The sequence below is a fragment of the Polypterus senegalus genome, chromosome 15 (assembly GCF_016835505.1).
Source record: "Polypterus senegalus isolate Bchr_013 chromosome 15, ASM1683550v1, whole genome shotgun sequence".
In the NCBI taxonomy this organism is placed as follows: domain Eukaryota; kingdom Metazoa; phylum Chordata; class Cladistia; order Polypteriformes; family Polypteridae; genus Polypterus; species Polypterus senegalus.
Genome location: NC_053168.1, coordinates 75,776,604 through 75,801,315, shown reverse-complemented (window position 1 = coordinate 75,801,315; position 24,712 = coordinate 75,776,604). Strand labels below are relative to the sequence as shown.

General features: G+C 37.0%; 1 protein-coding gene across 1 annotated transcript in view; it reads right to left on the bottom strand.

Moving 5' to 3' along the window:
* Nucleotides 1-569: 569 nt before the first annotated feature.
* Nucleotides 570-24,712, bottom strand: part of hepacam2 (HEPACAM family member 2) — a 102,102-nt gene continuing 77,959 nt past the window's right edge. Inside the window, exons 5-9 of the mRNA XM_039737373.1 lie at nucleotides 14,183-14,308; nucleotides 8,423-8,444; nucleotides 8,299-8,333; nucleotides 6,778-6,851; nucleotides 570-1,481 (exon numbers count right to left, since the gene is read on the bottom strand). Coding sequence (XP_039593307.1) covers nucleotides 1,365-1,481; nucleotides 6,778-6,851; nucleotides 8,299-8,333; nucleotides 8,423-8,444; nucleotides 14,183-14,308 — 374 coding nt within the window. The 3' untranslated portion in view covers nucleotides 570-1,364. The remainder of the gene's footprint in view (nucleotides 1,482-6,777; nucleotides 6,852-8,298; nucleotides 8,334-8,422; nucleotides 8,445-14,182; nucleotides 14,309-24,712) is intronic.

Here is a 24,712-nt window from a genome sequence, read left to right as displayed (position 1 = left end):
ATATTTATTTGTTTAAAAGTCTCAATGGAGTACTTGGGTCTTTCAATTCAGCAGTTAACAAAGGAGAAATGAAGTTGTTATCACTTGCAAGTCATAAAGAGGAAGTATGGACTAGAGGACTCTAATGGCAGAATGAAATTCAAAACATGCAGCATGGACAACATTTTGTACTTCATATTTTCAAAACATTGAAGTCCTGCAGACTGTGATTTCCAGATTGAATGTCAGGGACAAATGCAGCATATTTCCTACTTTTGCTATCGTTTCAATATAAACTAAAATTTGGAATTAATATTACAATGTAAAATAATACTTTTTTAATGAGCAGACTTTTGTCACTGTCCTGCTCGACTGACAGACTGAGGAGATCGTTCCTCCCCCACACTATGCGACTCTTCAATTCCACCCGGGGGAGTAAATGCGAACATTAATTTTATTTTAATTCTTTTCATTTTTATTACTATTTAATTTAATATTGTTTCTTTGTATCAGTATACTGCTGCTGGATTATGTGAATTTCCCCTTGGGATTAATAAAGTATCTATCTATCTATCTATCTATCTATCTATCTATCTATCTATCTATCTATCTATCTATCTATCTATCTATCTATCTATCTATCTATCTATCTATCTATTTGTGCACCTATTCTGTGAATAATGATTACTGGCATTCAAATGTGTGGCAGGAAATGACAATGAAGCAATTCTTCAGTTATGACTGCTTGTCTGAGGGGAAATTATAAGATGAAAAGCTCTAAATAAATGTATCTAGGTGAATGAAGGACTAAAGCAAGAATGTAGGATTAATATCATAAATATATACAGTAAATATATATATATTTTTTAAAGTACTACTCTGTCAATATTAGCATATAACTTTAATGATATCTTTTGCTTTTCTTTGTGTGCTACATGCTCCACAGATTTTACTTATAGCTCAGTCTTCTAAGCAGTCCAGCACAGATTTAGTATGTTAGGACCTTAATATAATGAAAATATCAGTCCAGCTATTTACTGCTTTAATGAAGAAGGACGTATTGGTAAAGAAAAGGATAAGATGCATGAAGGACTATCATTCCACCATTGTGAAATATGTCATTATCGGATGTGACCCTTGGATGATGGCGAGTAACTGTTCTGCATAATAAAATAAAATTAGCCACCTTTGCCTGTTTTGCTTAAAAAACCTGTCAAAGCAGAATATTTTTTTTCTTCACAGAAGACTTTTCTCTATAAAAATAGTAAGCGTCCAATGCACTTTGACAGTGGAAGCATCCATATTGTCCAATAACCATATTGCTTGTAGAAGGGATACTTTTTGCCAAGAAAGAAAAAGACTGTAGTGAAGAGCAGCCAGTGGCGTTACTTCAGTAGACCCTGAGATGAAGATTCTGGAAGGTGCCTGATGACATCGTAGATTGCTGTGTGCAAATCCTGAGCTTGAACAGAATCGGGTTCTGATAGCGATTTGCTGGACAACTGGGAAAAAACACAAAAACACTGTTAAGATTTAATCAAAATCTTTTGACATGCAGGTTATAAAAATACTTTAGCAAAGTTTCAGATATAATGAAATTAAAATTAGAATTAATTAGAAGCCTTTATTGTCATTATACCATGTATAACAAAATTACAGAGCAGCCACTCCTTCAGATTCAGTGAAAAAAATGAAAACAATTATTTTTTACAGTAACTTTAAAGTACTACATATAAAACTGCTAAATACGCATACAAAGAATATATAAAAAAATACTAATTAGTTGGTAATAATGTGGTATTGATAGATAGATAGATAGATAGATAGATAGATAGATAGATAGATAGATAGATAGATAGATAGATAGATAGATATGAGTAACTCTAAGACATATATGTAGATAGATATGAATAACTGTAAGGCAGATAGATAGATAGATAGATAGATAGATAGATAGATAGATAGATAGATAGATAGATAGATAGATAGATAGATAGATAGATACTTTATTAATCCCAAGGGGAAATTCACATAATCCAGCAGCAGTATACTGATACAAAAAACAATATTAAATTAAAGAGTATTAAAAATGCATGTAAAAGCAGACAATAACTGAATAATGTTAGCGTAGTATGCAACAAATGTGGCATAACTAAACAAGAAATATTACTGGTCAAGTAGGTATTGCACAATGAATTACCCATGATATGAATATTACACGTCCTGCGGTGGGTTGGCACCCTGCCCAGGATTGGTTCCTGCCTTGTGCCCTGTGTTGGCTGGGATTGGCTCCAGCAGACCCCGTGACTATTGGATTCAGCGGGTTAGGAAATGGATGGATGGATGGATGAATATTACACAAAGAATACTAATAACTAAAGTATTGCACGCAGAACAAATAGATCAATATTGCACAATACTGTGATCATTACACAGAATATTATTGCACATCCAAAACAAAAGGTGAGCTTGAGAGAAAATGTGAGCGAAGGGGAGAGAGAAAAGAGAGAGGGACAGAGACAGAGAGGGAGATGCCCTGTGCACGCTGAGATTCAATTTAGTTATATAAATAATGAAAGCATTTTTCTGCTACTATGGTTTGAACAATAAAAAAACCGAGAAAGCAAAATATTAGGTAAATATCACAATTGTGGAATATATAAAAATTCAATATGTGGCATTCCAACAGAAATATAATTTCTCTTGATATTGGCAAAGGCTTCAGTGCTCTGTGATCTTGAAAAGCATTAAGAAAGCATTGACAATAACAAAAAAAAACACAAAACATATCAGTGAGATCTACTAGCATCTGCAGTACAGGAGGATAGAAGAAATCAAATTATTTACAACATTTTATTTTATTTTAAAACCACAAGCTTCAGAGAAAATGTAACCCATTTAAAAACAGTTGCATCCTGTTGAATTGCCACCAGTGTTAAACGGCACCAATTCTACAATGTTCCATTTACGACAGAATCTGATCTGCGTTTGTCCTGAGCAGGCCTCATAATTTTGCTTGTTTGCTGTTGCACAATGACTGCAATGTTATGCTCTGCAGGAGAGTTCTCAGGTCAAGTACAGGTTGTGTAATCTTTTATCCAATGGATTTTTTTTTAGTTCTAGTGTCAAATCAGGATTTTTATACCAGGTGGCCAAATTAAATGTAGGCAAGCTTACTGAAATACAAGATAACAAAATGGAGGCAACAATGTAGACTGCATAATTTGGGGATAATCAGCTGTGACAGTTGTGAACAATGAGTAGTTTATATAACTCTATCCAAAGTAAAAAGTAAGTCACTTAAGCCTATTTTTTATTATTTCTTATCACTGCAGTCCTCATTCTTTGTTTCTCTTACAGCAAGTATAATGAATGCTATAGGTGGGTCATCTCTATCTCTCTATCTCTTTCTCTTTTTCTGTCTCCATTACATAACTTATCACCCTTAAATCTGTGCAATCACATTCTGGATCATGAGGGGCTGTAGTGTATCTTTGTAGCATTTGAGTGCAAGGTAGAAACCAGCCCTGGACAGGTCACCAGTCCATTGTAAAATCCATCCAAGCTTAGGATTCTTAAATAACTACTACCAATGTAAGACAGACTGGCAATAGCCATTTTGCTATGCCTGTAACACAAGTCCTTGGCTTAAAAATCCACTGCCAGACACTCTTAATATAAGCTTTTTCTTGACTGAGCCTCTCTTTTAAATGCAGCTTCTGCACTTTATGTGATAAAATGATCAATCAAAAACAATAAAATGACATCCCAGAGAGAGTTCTTTGAGGCACTATCTAAATACCCAAGCCCAAACAAAGAGCCATAACTCAACTATTGGCAACCTTGATGGACAAAACTGTGCTCTAATACTTATCTGCAACCAAGATATTAATAGCACGATGTCTATTCCTTCCTTTAAAAACTTTCACACACCAAATCTGGGCTCTTAATATCAAGCTCACTGTTGTCAATCTGGCTATAACTTCTGCTCTCTACAGTGGAGACCTGTTGCCTAAAGGTGGCCAAAACAAAGGCCAAACAAAGCAATCTGGTGCAGGTCTGGAAGGGTGTAAGACTTACCTGTATTGGAGTTGAACAAGGGAACCACATGTCCAAACCTTGTTAAGGAAAGCAAATACACAAGCAAGAGAGAGACTTGCATAAAAGCCATGTTCGTCTCACTAACAACAGGAAATAAAAAATAACTAGCTGCTCCAGCAGAATTAACTTTGCTAGCAACTACAGACATTACATGTAAAGACCTCAAAGAGAAAACTGCAATACAGTGTGCAACCAGAAGGTGTGTTCAAGGTGGAGAAGCAGAAGAGCTCCTGAACAAAGAAACAAAAGCAGGCTGAACATCCTTCCATGTGTGAGGAGAAAGCCAACCAGGAAAGGAAAAAAGCATTACTTACACCAAGCCATGAATCAGATAACTATTAATTGTAACTTAATAGTTAAGATAAAGCTAGCTAAGTTATTATGGTGTTTGCATCACTTTAACTAAACAGTAGTAACTTCTGTGAAGGATACATCTTTAGCTATTGTAAGGTTCTTCTTAAATCCTGAAGAGAAGTTCAGAGCAGCATCACACACACACACATGCACATGTGAGCAAATTAACATCTCACTACAGGCACTAGGAATTTTATAACTACTTATTGTAAAGAATGTATCCATCTTCACTACATGAAATGAAAGATCAGAATTTATTAGTCTTTTTCTATAGGAGAGAACAAGTTAAACTTAGCTGTCATAATTTGATGTTTTGTGTTATTGGTTTTTGTCTATACAGTATACCATCTATCTATCTATCTATCTATCTATCTATCTATCTATCTATCTATCTATCTATCTATCTATCTATCTATCTATCTATCTATCTAAATATATTCTTGTATATATTCAACTTCTAATATCCTTATGTTTTAAATAAACTGTTATAGATGTCAAGGTGAATGGACTGGCATCCCGACTGGGATGTAAAGTGAACCATTACCCAGCTGGGAGGCTATAACGGAAGGACAGCATGAAGGACCTGCATCCCAGCTGGGGTGGTTGGTGATCTTTATCCCAGTCAGGTTAAAATGCTAATGGATGAACTGGGCAAACATGGATGCCAGAGGCAGTTCATTCTCCCACTCGGTAGGTTCCAGTATCCCTCCAGGATCCTTGGGTGCCACAAGAGGGTGTTGTCGGGGAAGACTGCCCTGGTTTCTGTATGACCTGGAAGTGCTCTGGATGACCACTGCAGCAACACTGGAAGCATTCCCGGGTAGGATTTAAAAGAAGCCCACTACATCTCTTGAGGGAGTCAGAGTTGGGAGGTAGTGGGTGACACTTATCAGGAGGATGGAAGGAGGAAGAGAGTCTGTGGTTATATTTGTGTATTTTGGCTGGTGCTTAATTGAAAAAGTGTTGGTTGTATTTGAACCTGGAATTGTGTTGGGTGATACTGTCTGTGATTTGGGGTTCAGTGGCATTCCCTTGTGATTACATTTTATTATTTGGTTTATTACAACAAGCATTTTGGGTTAGTTGTTAAAAATATGTCTATTGTCAAAACCAAACTACAGCAGAGAAAGTGAAAATATGTAATGTAAACTTTGGCCGATCATAGACTTTGCTCATAAATTGTATCAATCTCTTCACATTTCACATGGCTGAAAGGTGAAACAGAAGGGTGAGCAGAACTTAAAATCCTCACATACAATACATTAATTTGGGGCTACTGGGGAAGTGTCTTACATTTTTTTTCATTAATCACTGGTATTGCTGAAGGTAACACTGATAACTAATTCATTGATTGATTAACATCAAACATATCAATTCTTGTTCTCACACCATACAAATTTCCTATATCAGTTACTCCAGAGCTATGAGAGAGCATTGCAGGACCCACATACACACTCCTTCACTGCCATTCACCAAATAACCTAACCTGATTTTGCTGGTGGTTATTTTACCTTTTCAACTTTTTCCTCCTTGATAATGATCTTTATGACTAAGACTTTGGATTTTGTTTTGGCTCTGATTCTTGATTTTCAATAAGCCTATTTTTGATGTTTCTTTTGCCTCATCCCCTCATTCCCCCCGTTCCCCTGTTACTGCCTTACTGGGACAAGCCTGCTTTTTGCTCATCATAAACAATACAGAGGAAGTCAAAAAAGACAAAACACATCCTTACACTAAAGTATCTTTTAATTTCCTCTGCCTTTAAGGTGAATTGTAATGCAAATAATTAAACTGAAAGCAGTGGTACTAAGATATATGCACTGCCATTTTCTATAGGTGAGCCATGATGACACGTGGCAATTAACATGCATGTCTTATGCACTTTGGGCATAGCAAAAGTAAACAATGCCCCGTGGCCATGAAAAACACACACAAAATGGTGGCATCTGGAAAACAAAAAAAGTCATGCTGACTCAAATATAGATTAAAAAAAATTCAAAATAACAATTAAAAATGACCAGAAATCCACATCTTGAGCAAATGACAGCCCAGAAAGGCAGATCAAGACACAGTGGAGTGCTAGAGACAAGATTGAGAAGGATTAAGCTAACACATAACAGAAGACAACACCCATTTACTTGTTAAAACATATGAAGCTATATGACAATAATTTAGTAAAGTCAAATACAGTACCCGATTCAGAATAATAAATATACAGTAAGATAGCAATGATGAATGATTAAAATGTACAATAAAATAAAAAAAACAAAACTCCAATGACAACAAAAAATCCATGACTGAGAAAGCTCTGTACTATCTTCTAAATCTTTCAATAATATTTACCTGGGCAGTTTCTGAAGTACCAGGTATGACAATAAATTCATAAATTCCAAAGTCTTCCTTTGCATCTTCATGACCTGTGAAGGGAATGAAAGAGTTTCAGAAATTTGTTTATTAGATGAGTAAATACAGTTGTATGATATCAGAGCAGAGCAACACCAGTACTAGTGCTTATCTTTACATTGTATCATAGACTGGCAAGATTGATCCATATTCCTTTTAAATGTAAAATTATTTAAACTACTTTATGTCTTTCTGATATAAATTAAAGTAGATTCAAACTCAAGTATACAGTAACTGAGCATTGTGTAAGAAAACCCCAACAATCTATTGAGTTTTGTTCATACATCCTTATGATGTGGATTCTTAGCCATTTGGAAGTCATGTTTGAGTCTATGATTGCTTGAAGATTTCAGCGTTCCAAAGATTTGAACTAGAACCGATCTAAATTATTCTCAAAATCTACTAAGTACCCTCATTCATGTAATTATTTCTTTTTTCCACAATGCCATGCCAGAATCATGTCAAAGTTGCTCTGCCTCCTGTGTTCTAAATGCTCTGTTGTGTTCATTTTGTGATATTGTCATGAATAAAGTTATGCAGTCTGGTCAGATCTTGGAGGTCATCCTCTATAACATCTCATGAGCTGTGAGTAATGTTTTTTTTGGACTTGAGAACAATCATCGCCATTAATGACAGTGCATTGATTAATCAAGTCTTAACAACTGTAATACAAGCCAGGATGTGGCTAAAAAATTGATAAGGGTCAGTACACAAGAGAACAAAAGTAAGGATGCAAGAGTGGTAAAATTAATTAATAGGTCTCAGGTTCACATAGAGTAAAGCAGAGTGTGTATCTATGAAATACTGCTAACAAAAAGATCCTGCAATAAAATGAAACAACCTACACAGGAAAAATTGTTTTTTTATTACAGGTAAGCATTTTGGGCAAAAATAAACAGCAACTTTTAAATATGTAAACTAATAATTGTCTTATAAGAGAATGCAAATAAAGCGGGAGATCATTTGTTGAATTGTCCTGCAGCCAGCACACAATTTAAATATACTCAAACTCACTGATATTGCATTTCATTGTTATGGTCTTGAAAATGACTAATTTAAGCCAAATGATCGCCACATTTTCACACTCTATTGTCATGCAGATCAACATTCATAAATAGGATTTGGATCACAGTATTTGTAAGGGATTCACATGGCAATATAAAGGTTTAGATAGAGAATCACTGCTTTCTGAAGCTCATGTCAGAAGGGGATTGTCATGAAAAAAGAGGAAGGTGCAGAGGTAGAATCAAGAATGATAATTTATTGAGAGAGAAAGAGAGAGATTTGGAATGTATTTTCAGTTGAGGAATCCGGGTACTGCAATATAATGTCTGTACCCAACCATGTCAAGAAGTCAAAAGTTTACCTGCTCTTTAAATTTGATGACACCACAACGTCCTGTTCACGGTAGTTCTCAACACTAAGAGTGTGATTAAATTAATGAACTTTAAAATTCTGTACCTGAACGATGAGGTCTCCTGTTTTCAGACATTGGCCTAGAAATAAGAAAGATAATCAGCTTGCTTTATTGAATTACAAAGATGGAACTGAAAGAGATATTGATATAAATAGTTTTCCAACTCACCTTCTATATATCTGCTTTATTACTGAAAAACAAATAAAAAATGTCAGTTATCAGGAATAACGGATGAAGACATACTGTCTCTTCATATATTCTGAAGAATTTCAAGATACTTTCCAATGAATTATTTGTTTTACCTTAAATGAGTGGTACAGTGGTGTTTATTAAAAGAAAGTAGGCTAAGTCAAGTCAAGTCAAGTTGGGGAGCATGCACCGGTAGTGTGTTGCCACACCCACTACACGACGAAACAACTCGGGATCTCGGTTTGCAACCCCCCAGGGAAACATGCGGTCTAGTCCCACCCTCCGGAAATGACCCTCCATCTGTTGCAGCCAGGTGTTACGTGGGCGATCCCTTGGCCTGGTCCAGCCACTTGAGTCCCCAACAATGAGGATCTTACAAGCCGGATCACCCTTGGGGAAACGCGTCACATGGCTGTAGTGCCGTAACTGATGCTACCTCACAATTTAGGTAATGTGCCTCATTCGGGACTCCATGAGCAACCGCTCATTCGACACAAAGTCAAACCAACAGTACCCAAGGATTCTCCAAAGAGACACAGTACCAAAGGAGTCCAGTCTTCATCTCAGGTCACTGGATAGCGTCCATGTCTCACAACCATATACCAAGTCAGAAAGCACCAGGACTCTAAAGACTTGGACCTTCGTTCTTTTGCATAGATATCGGGAGCGCCACACACCCCTTTCCAGTAACCTCATGACCCCCCATGCTCTCCCAATCCATCTACTGACTTCATAAGAAGAGTCACCAGAGACATGAATGTCACTGCCGAGGTAAGTAAACCTCTCAACAAGGTCGACACTCTGTCCGCAAACAGACACACTGCTGATGACTGTGCCCAAGAAGTCATTAAAGGCCTGGATCTTGGTTTTCATCCAGGACACTTGCAAGCCCAGACATTCAGACTCCTCACTCAGTCTCTCGAGCATCCCAATCAGAGCCTCCATTGACTCCGCAAAGATCACAGTATCATCAGCAAAGTCAAGATCCATGAATCTTTCTTCACCAACAGATGCCCCACAGTCATTGGACCCCACGACCTTGCCCAACACCCAGTTCATACAAGCACTGAACAGAGTAAGAGCAAGAACACACCCCTGATCAACCCCAGAATCAACTGGGAAAAACGCAGAGGTGATCCTGTGAACCCTCAGGATGTCCCACAGGGCAGCTAGATCAATTGAGTTGAACGCTTTGCGAAAATCGACAAAGGCTGCAAAGAAACTCTGCCAATATTTGCGTTTGCGCTGCATGAGAACTCTCAGTGCCAAGACACGGTCAATGGTAGACTTCTTAGGTGTAAAACCAGACTGTTCCGGTCACTGGTAGGTGAGCAAGTGATCACGGATCCTATTGAGGATGACCCTAGCAAGGACCTTACCCGGCGCTGAGAGCAGCGTTATCCCCCTGTAGTTGCTGCAATCTGGGCCATCACCCTTCCCTTTCCAGATAGGAAAGTCCAGCAAGTCCAGTTTTCCAGTCAGTTGGGATGATGCCAGCAAAGCAAAGATTGCTTGCAATGCCAGGAGGACAGCCTTACCAACAGCCTGGAGAAGTTCACCCCGGATACTACAGATCCTTGCAGCCTTTCCTACCCTCAGCTGGTTTACCACCTGCGCAATCTCAGTGAGATTGGGTGGTTCACAGCTAATTGGAGGATCAGCCTCAAGGACCGTGGACCCAGAGATATCCAACGTCCTAGCCGGAGGATTAGCTTTGAACAACTGCTCAAAGTAGCCAGCCCAGCGGGTCACAACTGCAGTGTCATCCGTAAGGAATGTTCCATCAGCTGCCCTGACTGCAACTCTCTGAGGAACAGATTCAGATGTGCGTAATGCTTCGATTCCTCTGTAAGCAGGACGTGGGTTGCTAGACCACAAATGGTGTGTCACTTGCTCACAGATTCCTCTAACAAACGCCTCCTTATCTGCCCTCAGAGCCCTTGTAGCCGTCCATCTCTGTTCCCAGTACAGACCAGAGCTGCCATTGAGCCATGTGCTTTGACTCCTCTCAATGATATCCAGGGTGCCCTGCATAGGCTAAGCACAAAACAATTAAAAATATCATTTGAAACCATCATTATCACTTGAAATAAGAATTTAACCCTTCAAGATTATTTGTGTGACCTTCATAGTGCAGTCTCTGAGCCACAGAGTTGGACAGTGGACAGAATTAGTGTGAGCTTAAACACAACAGGGGCCTGATTCAAGAACCAAAAGATGTGGCCAGAGGGACAAGCTAGTGAGGCAAACACCATCAAAAGGTAAGAACAAACTGAAAGTCACAAACAGAGTAGAAGTCAAATCCAAAATGAAACCCAGTGTGAGGGTTACTGCTATCACTAAGAAGTTTGGGATATCCACAGAGGGATACTGAACACACCACATGCCATTAATATCGGAAGTCCTTGTGATGTCACTTCGCAAAGTTCCAGAAAAATAGAACATAATGACACACGGAAAAAATGACATCTAGTAAAATAAAAAAAATAAAGAAGTTAACAAAAATCAACACCTTTGAAATAAAAACTTAAGTAAAAACTAGTGTTGGAAAAAAATGTTTACATATAAAAACCCTGAATTAGACAAAAACACACATATAAAATTAATCAAATAATACATTTAGGTTCTGTTTGGGAAAGTTCCTGAAAATCTGTGTTCATCTCGGTCTTCTTTTATTGTTGCATTTTGTCTTCCTTATTTTAGCATGCATGGCCAGCACCCATCCATGCAAGTTTGCACCCAATATAAATTCTTAAAAAGCATTTATGTACCGTATGTGGTTTAATAAATGTGTTGTACCTAATAAAAATGAAATGAATACAAATTGCTAGTTGTCAAAATATGTAAAATGCAACAGCATTGACAGCAATGCATAGCAATTTCAAATACAGGAGTTCAGTAGCAATTCAACTCTCAAACTAATGAAATTCAACTCTTCTAATGGTGAGTTCAGTGGTTTAACCCCAGCATATCATGCATCAGCCTTGGAGCTATTTTACTCTATTTACGGTGAAGTAAACATCTAAACCTAACTAAATTTTAAGCCATTAGTACATTAATGGTCTTATTTTAATAGGTCTGTTAGCTGCATACAGTATTAGAGTAAATGGGGGGTTCCCAAATGTTTTATGCCATGGACAACCAAAATATTGTTAAACCAAATACTACAAAGCGGAGCATGATCTTCCATCTTGGGTACAGCTAACAGTAGTCTCACAGTCTAATTTGCATAATAGAAGACTTACAGTATTAATCAAGTAACCAATGTTTTTTTCATTTTTAATAAATCTCCTTATATTGTTATCTAAATATACCAATGACTCCCTGTAAAACAAAATCATTTACATTCAAATTCCAATAAATATATAATTTTTGCTTCTATTTATACAGTAATCATGTCAAATTATTGTTACATTTAAAGACATTTAAGCTATAAGTAAATTGATATACGCCTACTATTATGCAACATTAACATTTGAGGCACATTTATGTTATGTTTATTTAGGCACTATAAAAAGTTATCTAAAGACCATCTTTAAATCATAATAATTTATTTTAGAATGTCATCTTCTCCAGTACTGTTGTGACTGACCAAAGCTCTGATTTATTTTATGATGTTCTATTGCACCAAACAGTATTCAGTGCTGTGTGGTGGATGTTCTGCTGCATGTTTAAGCCCATGCCCTTTCAGGTGACACCTTGTTTGACAGATACAAGCTCTGCTTGGCTTGTGGGCTTGTTGAGCACCTGTGTGAATCTGTAGTGTTGCATCGTGTAGGATATCCTTCTGTAAGCCGTAGTCGGGTGCATATGTACTCTTAAGTCTGTTCGTTACTTGCAACTTCAAGTTACTTTTGCAACTTGAAAATGCTGTGGGTTTTATTTGTACAGCATTCATGCATTATACCCCCATGAAACCCAAATGCCCCCCTGCAAAATTTGTTCTGCTGCTGACCCTGCACAGAGGTCGTTATTCTGAAAGTGACCTGCCACTTGGTGAAACAAATAATGTGGTAAAAGAAACTTTGAAAATAAAGGTTTACATTTAAATGGTGAGCAGCCCAACTAAAAAAGTTCAAATTTTAGGGGGAACATTCTGTACTCCATGGAAAGAAATTACCAAAAAAGACAATTCTCCCCTTATATCTTAGAAACAGCTCCAAGTGGGGCATGCTTATATTATTTATGTTGACTTTCAGAAAGCACTTAATAAAGTAACACATAAGAGGTTGGGCATCAAACTAAAAAAAGTGGGAGATCAGGATGTCGTTTGTAGTGACACAGGAAGCAGAGGGTTATGGTGTGAGAAACTTCATCAGAATTGGCAGATGTTAAGAGTGGTGTTTCGCAGGGGTCAGTGCTAGGGCCGCATTTATAAATGATTTGGATAGGAATTTAGGTAACAAGATGGTTAAGTTTGTAGATGATACAAAAATAGGTGGATTGCAGATAATCTGGAATTTGTTAAATCATTACAGAAGGACTTGGACAGCATACAGGCTTGGGCAGGTTTGTGGCAGATGAAGTTTAATGTCAGTATTACAGTAAGTATTACACATAGGAAGTAAAAATGTTAGGTTTGAATACGCAATGGGAGGTCAGAAAATCAAAAGTAAACCTTATAAGAAGGATTCAGGAGTTGTAGTGGACTTGACACTATCAACTTCCAGACAGTGTTCAGAAACCATTAAGAAGGCTAACAGAATGTCAAACTATATAGCACAATGTGTGGAGTACAAGTCCAAGGAGGTTTTATTCAAGGTTTAAGACACATTGGTGAGTCCTTACCTAGAGTGCTATGTACAGTTTTGGTCACCGGTTCTACAAAAGGATTTAGAAGTACTAGAAAAAAGTCCAGAGAAGAGTAACTAGCTCAATTTCAGGTCTACAGGGGATGAATTATGGGGATCGATTAAACAAGATGAGCCTTTTCAGTTTAAGCAAAAGAAGATTAAGAGGAGACATGATTGAAATGTTTAAAATTATGAAGGGAATTAGTACAGTTGATCAAGACTGTTATTTTAAAATGAGTTCATCAAGAATATGGGTGCACAGATGGAAACTTGTTAAGGGTGGATTTCACACAAAAACCCAAGTTTTCCTTTGCACAGAGAACCATAGACACTTGGAATAAGTTGCCAAGTGGTACAACAGACTTGATGTTATTTTGGAAGAATTAAGTGGATAGCACTGGCAAGCCTTGTTGTTCTAATATTTTAAATTTTATGCAGATTAGTAGGACAGGAATCAGTGTATGAAAGACTAATTTAGTTATGTAAGAACTGCACCAGACATTAGATAAGGGATTCTACTTTCCCATTCTCTTGTATGGATACAAACTTTGTACATTGAACAAAAGAATGAGATTATGGATTTGATCACACCACATATGGTTCCTCCTCAGTGTAGCAAGTTTCCCTTCTGTGATAGTGTAAAAGTGTTGAAAAGGCTTGAAGCAAACTTATTGTGGCCCTGGACCAAGAGAACCCAGTTGAGACAACAAGGCATCTAGCAGGTACACCACCTGAGCATCTCCAAGGAGATGCTGAGGAGCAACCATGATTTGCTGAAGTGGTTATATACCTCAGCTGCCATGTAGTAACCTGAGAAAATGTGGCCTGCTTTCAACAGCCTTTTCATAGTGACTTCCACAAACACAGTACAATACAATTGCACTTTGGAAAATTATAATTGAATATTAGTTATTCCATTTTTTTAAGACAATGTTTTCATTCTTACCTGTTCGTGGATGACATGTTTTCCAGAAGAACACAACAAGCATACTCAAAATTATAAAGACAGAGATTACTGTCAGCACTTCTAAAGACGACACTAGCTTTTCTTTCTGGGCCATTTTTTCTTTATCTGTTGTAAAAAATAAAAAAGATTGGATTTGTTTAGCAAGAATTTCAATCTAAGCAATTGCAGCATGGTGACAACTCCAAGCCATGTGTAGCCCTTACATTAGGAGAAATGAAGATATGGAGAAGTCACCATCACAACGTTGAGGAGAAAGTTTTTTTTACAGTTCTCAGGGAAATTGATTTGTCATGAGTAGTTTTTTGTTTATGTTTTTTATGCTTTGTTGTGCTTCTTTTGAACCATTTTGTCTTTTTACAGTATATGTAATATCCTCATTGCCAAATCAAAATGTGTGATGTAAACACAGGAAGTAGGTTTTAAGCTCATGAAGATGACAATGAGAGATAACAGGACAGGGAAGAGAGTTATTTTATTACAAAAATACAGTGGTCCTAAACTGCTAGACTGGTAGTTGTCGGCCGACATTTGAAAGTACAGAGTATATTGCACAACAATTCAGGAGCCTGGAATTTTGTGTGAGGTTACATTAGAAGTCCTGCTGTCTAATAGCATTAATCACTAACCAAGGAAGCATGCTAGAACTTTTAACTTTGTATCTGAGTTCAGGATGGGACCAGAACTTAGTGGTAAGCCTCAGACTGATATCAGCCAGGAAATCAGAGGAGTAAAGAAACACATGGTCATCATTATGCTGAGGTCATTGATTTGTAGATCTGAAACACAGAAGGGCAGAAATCTTCATGAGAGAGACAACATGTAAAAGGAGAGGTGGTAGTTCTTTGGATTAAAACCAAGGCATATAAGCATCAAACCAGGCAACAGTTACTGTTGCTGTGAAGTAGAGGATGGCTTGCACAAGGAGGGCAACTTTTTTTATATTTAATGTATATAGACACTCTATTAACTCATAATAAAATAACTTTATATATACTGTAGTAATGTGTATATACTCTATTTAGTGTGTATATATTTCTGATTCTGGGTGATCTTGAAAAGTGCCCTGTGTATCACAGTGCATGTAAATTGTAACCTGACTCCTTCTATTCATTTTAATTTGACTACAGGATAACAGTTTGATCTTTTTTAATAAGAAGAAAGGCCATCTTAGTGGCACACAGGTGTAATGGTGTTAGAGTTTGACTGTGCCTGTGTGATACCCTATACAGAGTTGATTCCTGCTATGTATCCGATGTTGCTAGAATTAGATGTAACCCTCACATACCTGAATTGGGCAAAGTGGATACAAATGATAGATGAATAAAACAAAATAATCTCCATATATAGGTTGAGGTTTACAGTATATACTAGGGGGCTTTGCCCCCTGCTTGCTTTGCTCACCAACCCCCCGGCCTGCGTTATGCACCAGCCACTTCATGTCTCTGCTGCTCGAGTATGTGGATTTCACTTTCACCAAACAACAAATCTTTTAATTCTCGCAGATACGCCTCTTTTGGGAAGAAACACTAATTTTCCCTGATGGCAATACCAATTAGACTATCTACAAGTCTCGGACTTAAAGTTTAAATCCGAACAATATATTCAAAATCTTTTCGCTATTCCGTTATTTCACCAAGTAATAATTTACATTTGTTTGCGCTAATGAGATCTTTACTACCATTTTTTTGAGACTTTCGAGTTTTAGTACTTTCATTATCTCTAACCTGCTCTGCATCTGTATCATGCCAACTTTTTGGAAGCTCTTTATGATGTTCTACTTTGTCATCTACTCTTTATCTTTTATTTCTGGCCCCTGGCGTGGTTAAATCTCTTGGCACAAAGTTTCGTCTCATGGGACTTAACAGTAACTCTCTGAAAAAGTCACAACTCATCCCAGGCTAAACGTCTTGTCTCATCCCAGGTTTTTTTTTTATATAATAAAGAGATATATATGTCACGAAAAAACAGGATGTACTGCCCAAATCCAGATAAGCTAAGCTTCTTCAGACTTATCCACGAAGACTCCAAGCTGTAACTGTTGGCAAAGGGGCTTCTACAAAGTACTGAATTAAGGGCATGAACAGTTATATGAATGAGAGATTTCAGTTATTGATTTCAATTAAATTTACAAACCTTCCTGAAAACATTTTTTCATTTTCTGTCATTATGGATGGTGGAGTGTAGACTATTGGACAAAAATGACAAATGTGTCCATTTAAGTTAAATCTGCAACATACCGTATATACTTGCGTTCACGTTCTCCCACAGATAAGTCGGGGCTTGATTTTACTATATAATTTCCAGTATTTTATAATGTTGGTTGTATAAGTCGAATGCGGAAATCTCACACTATTGATCCAAGATTATGATATGCCAATGCCCACCTGAGAGAGTAACCACAGAGCCCACTGCCTTTTGTTTCTATGTATTGTGCCTACGTGACCACACGGTAATACCCAAACTATTCTGAAGCGACGTTTGCACTGTTTTGTGTTTTTTGTATCTCACACCCTCATATACCTTTATCCTCATAGCATCCGTTATCTACGATGGAGCATTCGATCAGAAGAAAATATGAAGCCGGTTTTAAATTAAAAGTAGTTGGAGGGACGAAAGAAATTGGTAACTGCGCTGCTGCAACAAAATTCGATGTGTCTGAGAAACTGGTGCGAGTTTAGAGGAAGCAAGAAGATGTAAAAAAAAAAATTAAGTGCCGCATTTTTGAACGAGCGTATAAGTCGGGGTTTTATGATCGATTTTTCGACTTATCTGCGAGTATATACGGTACTTACAATTTCAGAAAGTGAAGTGATCTGACTACTTTTGGAATCTACTGTACATGTACACATCCTTAAAGTTACATACGTTTTTAATGAGTATCACAAGTGCTGGTAAGATTGCTGTACATCACAAATAAAAAAGCTCCAGAGATAAGTTATGACAACTGAGCTGTCTCATGAAGGCCTGGGCTTCACTCCTGGAAACCCACCTGACAGGGCGGTGAGGTCAGGTCACTTCTAAAATAGTGCTGAATAATGTATATTTTATTCATAATTGTACAGTCATTTATGAGCTTCTTTTTTAATACAGTATATCTTGTGTGATTTATTGCATGCATTATTTGTTTTATAAGCCTTATATACACTATGGGTAATGATAGATATGACATGTACTATATTCTTTTTAAATTTTACATCTTTGAAAGGTATTATTATGTATTACATTATATATATTACATGTTTACTTGCTTTACTGAGGTGTGTGTGAAAACATAATTCTGCTATCTTTGTGGCACACAACAATAAGCAATAAACTGACAAATGTTGCAATGTGGGACATATCTCTTAGTTCATTTCTGACCGTATATTCTAATAGAGCAGCGCTAAAGAGACTGATGACAAAAGTGCCTTTTTAACTTTGACTGTTATGGCAGTTATATGATACAGGCGACCTAGTTGGTAATGTTGTGTCACTATTTTTCTATACATCATGGTGAAACACTAATATACATAATATGGAAGCTTATCTGGCTTTGTCATTCATGTTCAGGCTCCAGTTTCACTTTCCTAGTAAAAGAAAAACCCCAAGATTCAACTGGATATGTTAATTTGTAATTTGTAAATTGTAGTGGCTTTTCTACCAAGATGACGCAATGGTGGCTGGGTTTGATTTCTTTAGGGAGTGCACATTCTCCAGATATTTGAATTGGATTCCTCCAGATACTCTTATTTTTTTCGTCTCCATATCTTAAAGAAATCATCATGACTCTAAAGTGGAGCAGTGTACATTTTTTTGTGCATGTGAGTATGTTCTTTGGTGGAATGGTGTCTATTTTAATATGTGCTTTATATATGTTTTTGTGGAATTTAGAAATGGCAAACTGGATACATTTTGTATCGCATATATGTAAGGATGGGAAGGTAAGGGTGTGTTAGTTTTTCTCACATATGTTTTGCTTAGCTGAAATAGTTCAATAAAGAATGAGTTTTTCAATAGTGGACTTTAATTCTCAAATAAGCAATTTGTTAGGCACATTAGATGTATTCAAGTTAATTAGCGGCACTGGACTCAATAATCCTAACTTGTTTTTCACTGGAATCACCAACTGATGTTTCATTAAGGACAACTCAATTCTCTGTTCTGGTAAATCAGTTCTTCTCAGTATCAAGATGACGTGTGGCATCTCAATGAACCTCTTGTCTCCTGTGAAACACTGTTGCTCTGTGTATGCTATTTTATTTGTACTGTATAAACAATCACTGGGTATTATTAGTAGGTCAACAGCAACTCTGTTCTAGAGTTCACTCCTAAAGAGTTCCAGTTGAGTTCTGCACAGAGCACAGAAGAGAGTTTCTGAATCCCAGAAAGCAGCACGTTTTTAGATTGCTTACTAAGAGCAGGACACATTATTATATGGGATGAGAGACAACCAGTACCTAGTCTGATATCAGTGCGGTAGGATATCCCTGCTTAACTGGTTTGAGGCACATTAACACTGCTGTGTGTAGATGGAGGTCTAAATTAAGTGTCATCTAAGAACTTAAGGGAAAGAGTGGACCCTGTTGGTTTAGAAGCAAAGGGTCAGAAATTAAATAGTATTCTATCCCTAGGCCTTCCTTTAACATGATATATAAATCTACACCCCCACGCACAACCTCCCGCTCTTTAATATTATTGGAATACAACACTCAATTTTTCAATTAGTCCAAAACCCACCCCACCAAACCCACCACACCTTCTCTTTGATTGAAAGCTACTATATCACCATATACAGAATACCGTCAGTAATTTGTGTAACTGGTGGTGTTACTCTACATTAGTATTGTGTATCATTGTGCCTCTGCAACAGCCATCACTTTTCAGTTCCATTTGTGATTTATGTGCAAATGTTTTTTGGACTCTTGTGTTTTAACCCTTTTGCTTCAGCTTGTTTTGGATTACAATTTCCTTTGGTGTTTTGTTTGCTTTTGAAAATCTAGTTTATAACTTTATATGTTTTTTGACACTGCCTTTGCCTACTGCTTTTTTATTGCCTTCACTTTAATCTTTAATCACTCCCTGTATATTATCCTCTGTCTGTTCTGCGAGATATTTATTTGGATCTTTCCAGCTGGTAAGCCCCTTTCACAGGAAATCCAGCAATGAGGGGCTGTGCTACACATAGTCCTGTTTCTGTGGGAGTGTCTGGTCACCTCCATAACATGAGGATTGTAAAATAATCAAAATACTTTTTTATAAGCAATACATTGCAGTATGAATATGCCTTTTAATTATAATCAGATTCTGCATAACATATTATTAAAGAAGTGCTTTGCATCAGTGAGGAAAAAATGAAATAGACCTGACTCATAGGCAATAAGAAACAAATAGTCTTTAGTCATCTATCTATCTATCTATCTATCTATCTATCTATCTATCTATCTATCTATCTATCTATCTATCTATCTATCTATCTATCTATCTATCTATCTATCTATTGTGGGGTATGGCCGGGGCCCTTGCCTGGCTGGGATGCCTCCACGCTGGTAGGACCGGAGGAGGGAGTGTATTCAGAGCAGTACCTCCCCAGGAGCACTAGATGGCGACCCCCCCATCCCCCCGGGATGCAGCGGTGCCTTAGACCCCCGCAGGGCTCCATGGGAGTTGGAATTGGTCCTTTTGTGATCCGTGCATGCCGCTAGGTGGTGCTGCAGCAGTTGCTGTGCCCTTATGGGCAGTTCTTCTGCCACAACTGGAAGTACTGCCGGAAATGGAACAACAAGCACCTGGAGAACTTCCGGGTGCCTTAAAAAAGGAGCCAGCAGCCACTACTCTGGGAGCCAGAGTCGGGAGGAGGGAGACAAAGCTTGACTGGAGGAGTGGAGGAGGAAAAAGAGAAAGAGAAAAGGAAGAAATTGTCTTTTGCTTGCTTCGACTGTGTTGTGCTTGTGGGAAGTCATTTCCCATGAGGGAAAAAATAAAAATTAAAACATGTGTGCCTCAAACTTGTGTCCCACGACTGCCTGTGTCATGTTGAGGCAGAGGTGCCTACCTGGTGGTCCACACTATCCATCTATACTTTTTTATAAGCAATTCATTACAGTATGAATATGCATTTTAATTATAATCAGATTCTGCAAAACATATTACTAAAGAAGTACGTTGCATCAGTGAGGAAAAAATTAATAGACCTGACTCATAGGCAATAAGAAACAAATAGTCTTCTATCTATCTATCTATCTATCTATCTATCTATCTATCTATCTATCTATCTATCTATCTATCTATCTATCTATCTATCTGTCTGTCTGTCTGTCTGTCTGTCTGTCTGTCTGTCTGTGTCTTCCTTCACTGACAGAACTCATTAATGTTGTTCTTAACTCCCTGGTAGATTATGGCAGAATTTGTTACTCAATAATAGTAACTTTCACCAGTGTAGGTCCTTCCACGTCCTAGTTCTTGCTCCTGAAAGGCCCAATCAAAGGTTTTATTGTTAAGTCTTTTGTAACCAAGGAGATATGGTCAGAGCTGATTACAGTAAAACAGTGTCAACAAATGGCACCTGCTGTCTGTTGTTGATTTAACAGCAGATCTTCGAACCCACCATATGGATGGAGGTGACGTGCAAAACAGCTGAAGACTTAGATATCAGAGATATCTACTCCATTTAAAGCCCCATTTTATTTCTTTAGGCAAACAGACAACACCAATGATGGATTTGTTGTTGTGAAAATTCACATTTCTCAGGCTTTTCTAGTAATTAGAGAATTATGTAAAAGGTCTGTGGTCATCTGAACTCTATCTAGATGTTGTTATTTCACAGCATCACAGTAACTAGAATAAACAGTTTATTCCTCAACTGTCTTTTTGGACTTAACATTAAAAACACAGTGCTTTCTTAATGTAAAGTATATTAATAAAATAAATCATTATTTAAATTTACAAAACTTAGATATGTATTTTTATTTTCAAATATTAAATTGGAATAGCACCTTATAATGTTGCTGATTCTCTCCTCCAGGGTGCTGGGAGGTGCTGGTGCTTCAGTTTCATTCCAAGACAGACTTATTATGTTAACCAACAACCTTAAGATGGTGGTACTAGCAAAGGACAAATAATAACTACATGGGCCAGTGCATCAGTTCTGGCATCCTTCCAAGGGCTAGCATTGAAGCCACAGTCCTGCAGATCCCACATCTCTGCACAGGACATAATAATTGAATGCCTGACTCTTATCTCCTCAGACAAGTTCTAATTTCCCAGTTGAGCCAAGGTCAGAGAGCCTACATCCTTGAATTGCATAAGCAGGTTTGAAAAAGGATGGACAGATCAATTAAGTAAAAAGAGCCACTGCTTTCTAAAGTTATGCAAGCATCTTGTTAGGGCAAAACATAGTTGCATGGAGACGTTTACAGCTCAGGGAAAATAACCAGGAAATGGTTGAAGGACATAAGAATGGGCAGAAACATAATCTAATAAGTTTGCAAGAGTCATAAAACCAAATAAAGTTGTCTAAGCCAAAAACACAAAGCTAAAAATTGTAGTTGAGGAAACAAATTGAAGTCGTTAAACAGGTTTGTTGTATTTGCCCCTAACTAAAACTAATGCTTGCCAAATGTTTTTAAAGAAATGATCTTACTTTTAGATGTGAGGAGTATGTTTGCTGGACTGGCAAAGGACATAGTGACCATAAACAACATGGCTGTGGCCAATTAAAAACATTCATGAAATGGCAGTACCTGAAACAAATGGTCATTCACAATGGTGCAAAACTGACATCATTGTCAGAAAAATTCAAATGGAGAACAACTCGTTAAATAAATCCAAAAATGATACCAAATGATTCAAAGAAAACCTAAACATTGATTCGCTCCTTATCTGTCTTTTCCTGTGTTTTATTAATCTTATATTTTTCAACAAAAATTATGTCACTGAAATTTTGGTAGATATAATAAATAAATAAAAAGAAGAGTTTAAAGCAAATATTATCTATGTAGTTCGACACATGGAATCTAAACGCAAGATTGAAATGCTGGTTTACAAAAAGCAAACTCCAAATTGAATGTTGGGTTTATTGTTCTGCCTGCTGTGGTCAGAAGGCAGTTGTTTTTGGACCAGAAGGTGAAATGTACTAATAACAGGTCGACTTCAGTAACCAGGAAGACAAGTGCATCAAATAACTAAGACAAATCACTAAACTAGAATTGTATTCAAAAGGAGAAAGCACTATAATCTTTTATTAGAAAGTTAACACAAAGAAACGCACTTGCACAGTCTTTTGAAGAATCCGTAATCTTGGATAACCAGAATGTGCACAGCATTGATTTTAATACCATTGTGATGTGGATGTCACACACACACTGCTCTATGGCAACTGCTTCTCAAAATAGCAGTATCCATGGGAAAACAAAATAGCATTGGAAAAGATGCAATTTATCTGAAGAAAATAAAACTTCATATTAATATAAAAAATGGATGCAATAACCCAAAAAGCATCTTCCATTAGACAAAAAATAAAATAATACACAATTCATTACAATAATGTTGGCACAACATTCTCATCATCTAAGCAATGTGCAGTAGCACCTAAAATGTGTTTGAAATGCTAGCTCACATTGTAAAAGCTGTAGGGTATGAATTATGGGACATTACCCTCCCTTAATGGATTCCATTAGTCAAACCATATTTCATATCAAGTGTGCAGTTGTGGTTTTTATGCAATCAAAAAGAGAAAACAGAATAAACAAGTCACGCAGAGAGTATTAATAAAGTGCACTGCTAGTCTAAAGAGGATGCCCCATGCTTAAAGATTCTTGGAACAAACGTTACACGTGGACTGAACCAGGTTTTCAAACACAAAGGAATCAATATAGCTGATTTACAAATGAAGTAAGCTAGAAGTCTTGGTTTATAGAAAATGTTAAAATACTGGAAGAATCGATCAGAAACACAACTATCAAAACTAGAAATGTTAAACTAAATGTCATCATAAGAATACAATTAAATTAACAAAAACATTAAGTCTAATTATTTCAAAAAATAATATATACAGTATTTTGGATGCTAAATGCCCAGATTCATTACATGAGGCCGTTGTCTGGTTGGCACGACCCACTTACTGTGGCCTCTTCTGTGTTGAATCCAAGCAGACTACAGAAAGATTCATTGTTGTGCCTTTGCGAGTAGTTCAATCAAAAAAGGTGTTGCATATCTACAGTATATGAGGACTATGGAAAGGAACCATGGAAAAGCTAGAGACAGAAAATTGGCACACTACAGAGGCAAGAGAAGAGGGAAGATAAGCAGAGGTCTACAATTATGTATTTCCACCCAATTCATACACCAAAGTCTTAAAAATCAAGCCCAAAATTTTCAAGGACCATGCATTAACATCCATTTATTAAAAACATTCATTAAAAAAGTTTTTAGATGGAATCCGCAAGATTAGATATTTTTGAGCCTAAACACCACCTGAACTACGTCTGTGCCTATGACATTATGTAGATAGATAGATAGATAGATAGATAGATAGATAGATAGATAGATAGATAGATAGATAGATAGATAGATAGATAGAAAGATAGTTTATTAATCCCCAAGGGGAAATTCACATACTCCAGCAGCAGCATACTGATAAAAACAATATTAATTAAAGAGCAATAAAAGCGCAGTGCAAATAAAAAAAAAAAGCAAGGTGGAGAGTACAAGGCAGGTATAACAGTCAATAATCTTGTGTATTGTTAACGTTTACCCCCCCCGGGTGGAATTGAAGAGTCACATAGTGTGGGGGAAATGTAGACACATTCCTAGCGATAGACGCCTGAGTCTTAGCAAAATAGTGACGCCCTCTAAAAATAAAATTGTGTCACTAGAGAGAAGAAAATATAATGATAAAAATAAACTACAAGTCCTCTCACAAAACTAAAGCATAAAATGAAAATAATAAAAATATAAACTGCATGATCCAATACCTAGGAAAACATGTGGGGTCAGTTGCAGTGTGTTGTGAGTTGGGGATGATCCTGTGCTCATCTGGTCTCAGTAAGTACGTAAGGTAACAGGGTTAACCATCGAGTTTAGCACTGTGGCAGTGTGGCTCAGAGTTGTGGACTAATAGAGAACCAAGACCAAGATCAAGACTAAGGCTAACTGCAGTTGCAGTGTGCTTCTTGGAGTTGGAAAAAGGGGTAATGTTATAAAATTCTGCACGCATCAGAAAGATTATTATGGACATGAAAAAGCACAAATATACTATTAAAACATGGAAAACATATTTTCTATTTATATTTGGACTGATGTATAATGTGACACTGAATCAGATATATTTATCTCAGTGCGATAGAAAAAGACAAGGGATACATTGAAATATTCATATTATGTGATAATAAGGAACTAGCCAGGCAGCCTGTCAAACACAGGTAATAGAATAACTTAAAAATATTTGCTATTTCTTGCCCTATGTGTATATTTGGCATCTTTCCTTTTTATTCATGTGTGTGATGTTCCATTTCTCAAATGTTTTCCCGTAAA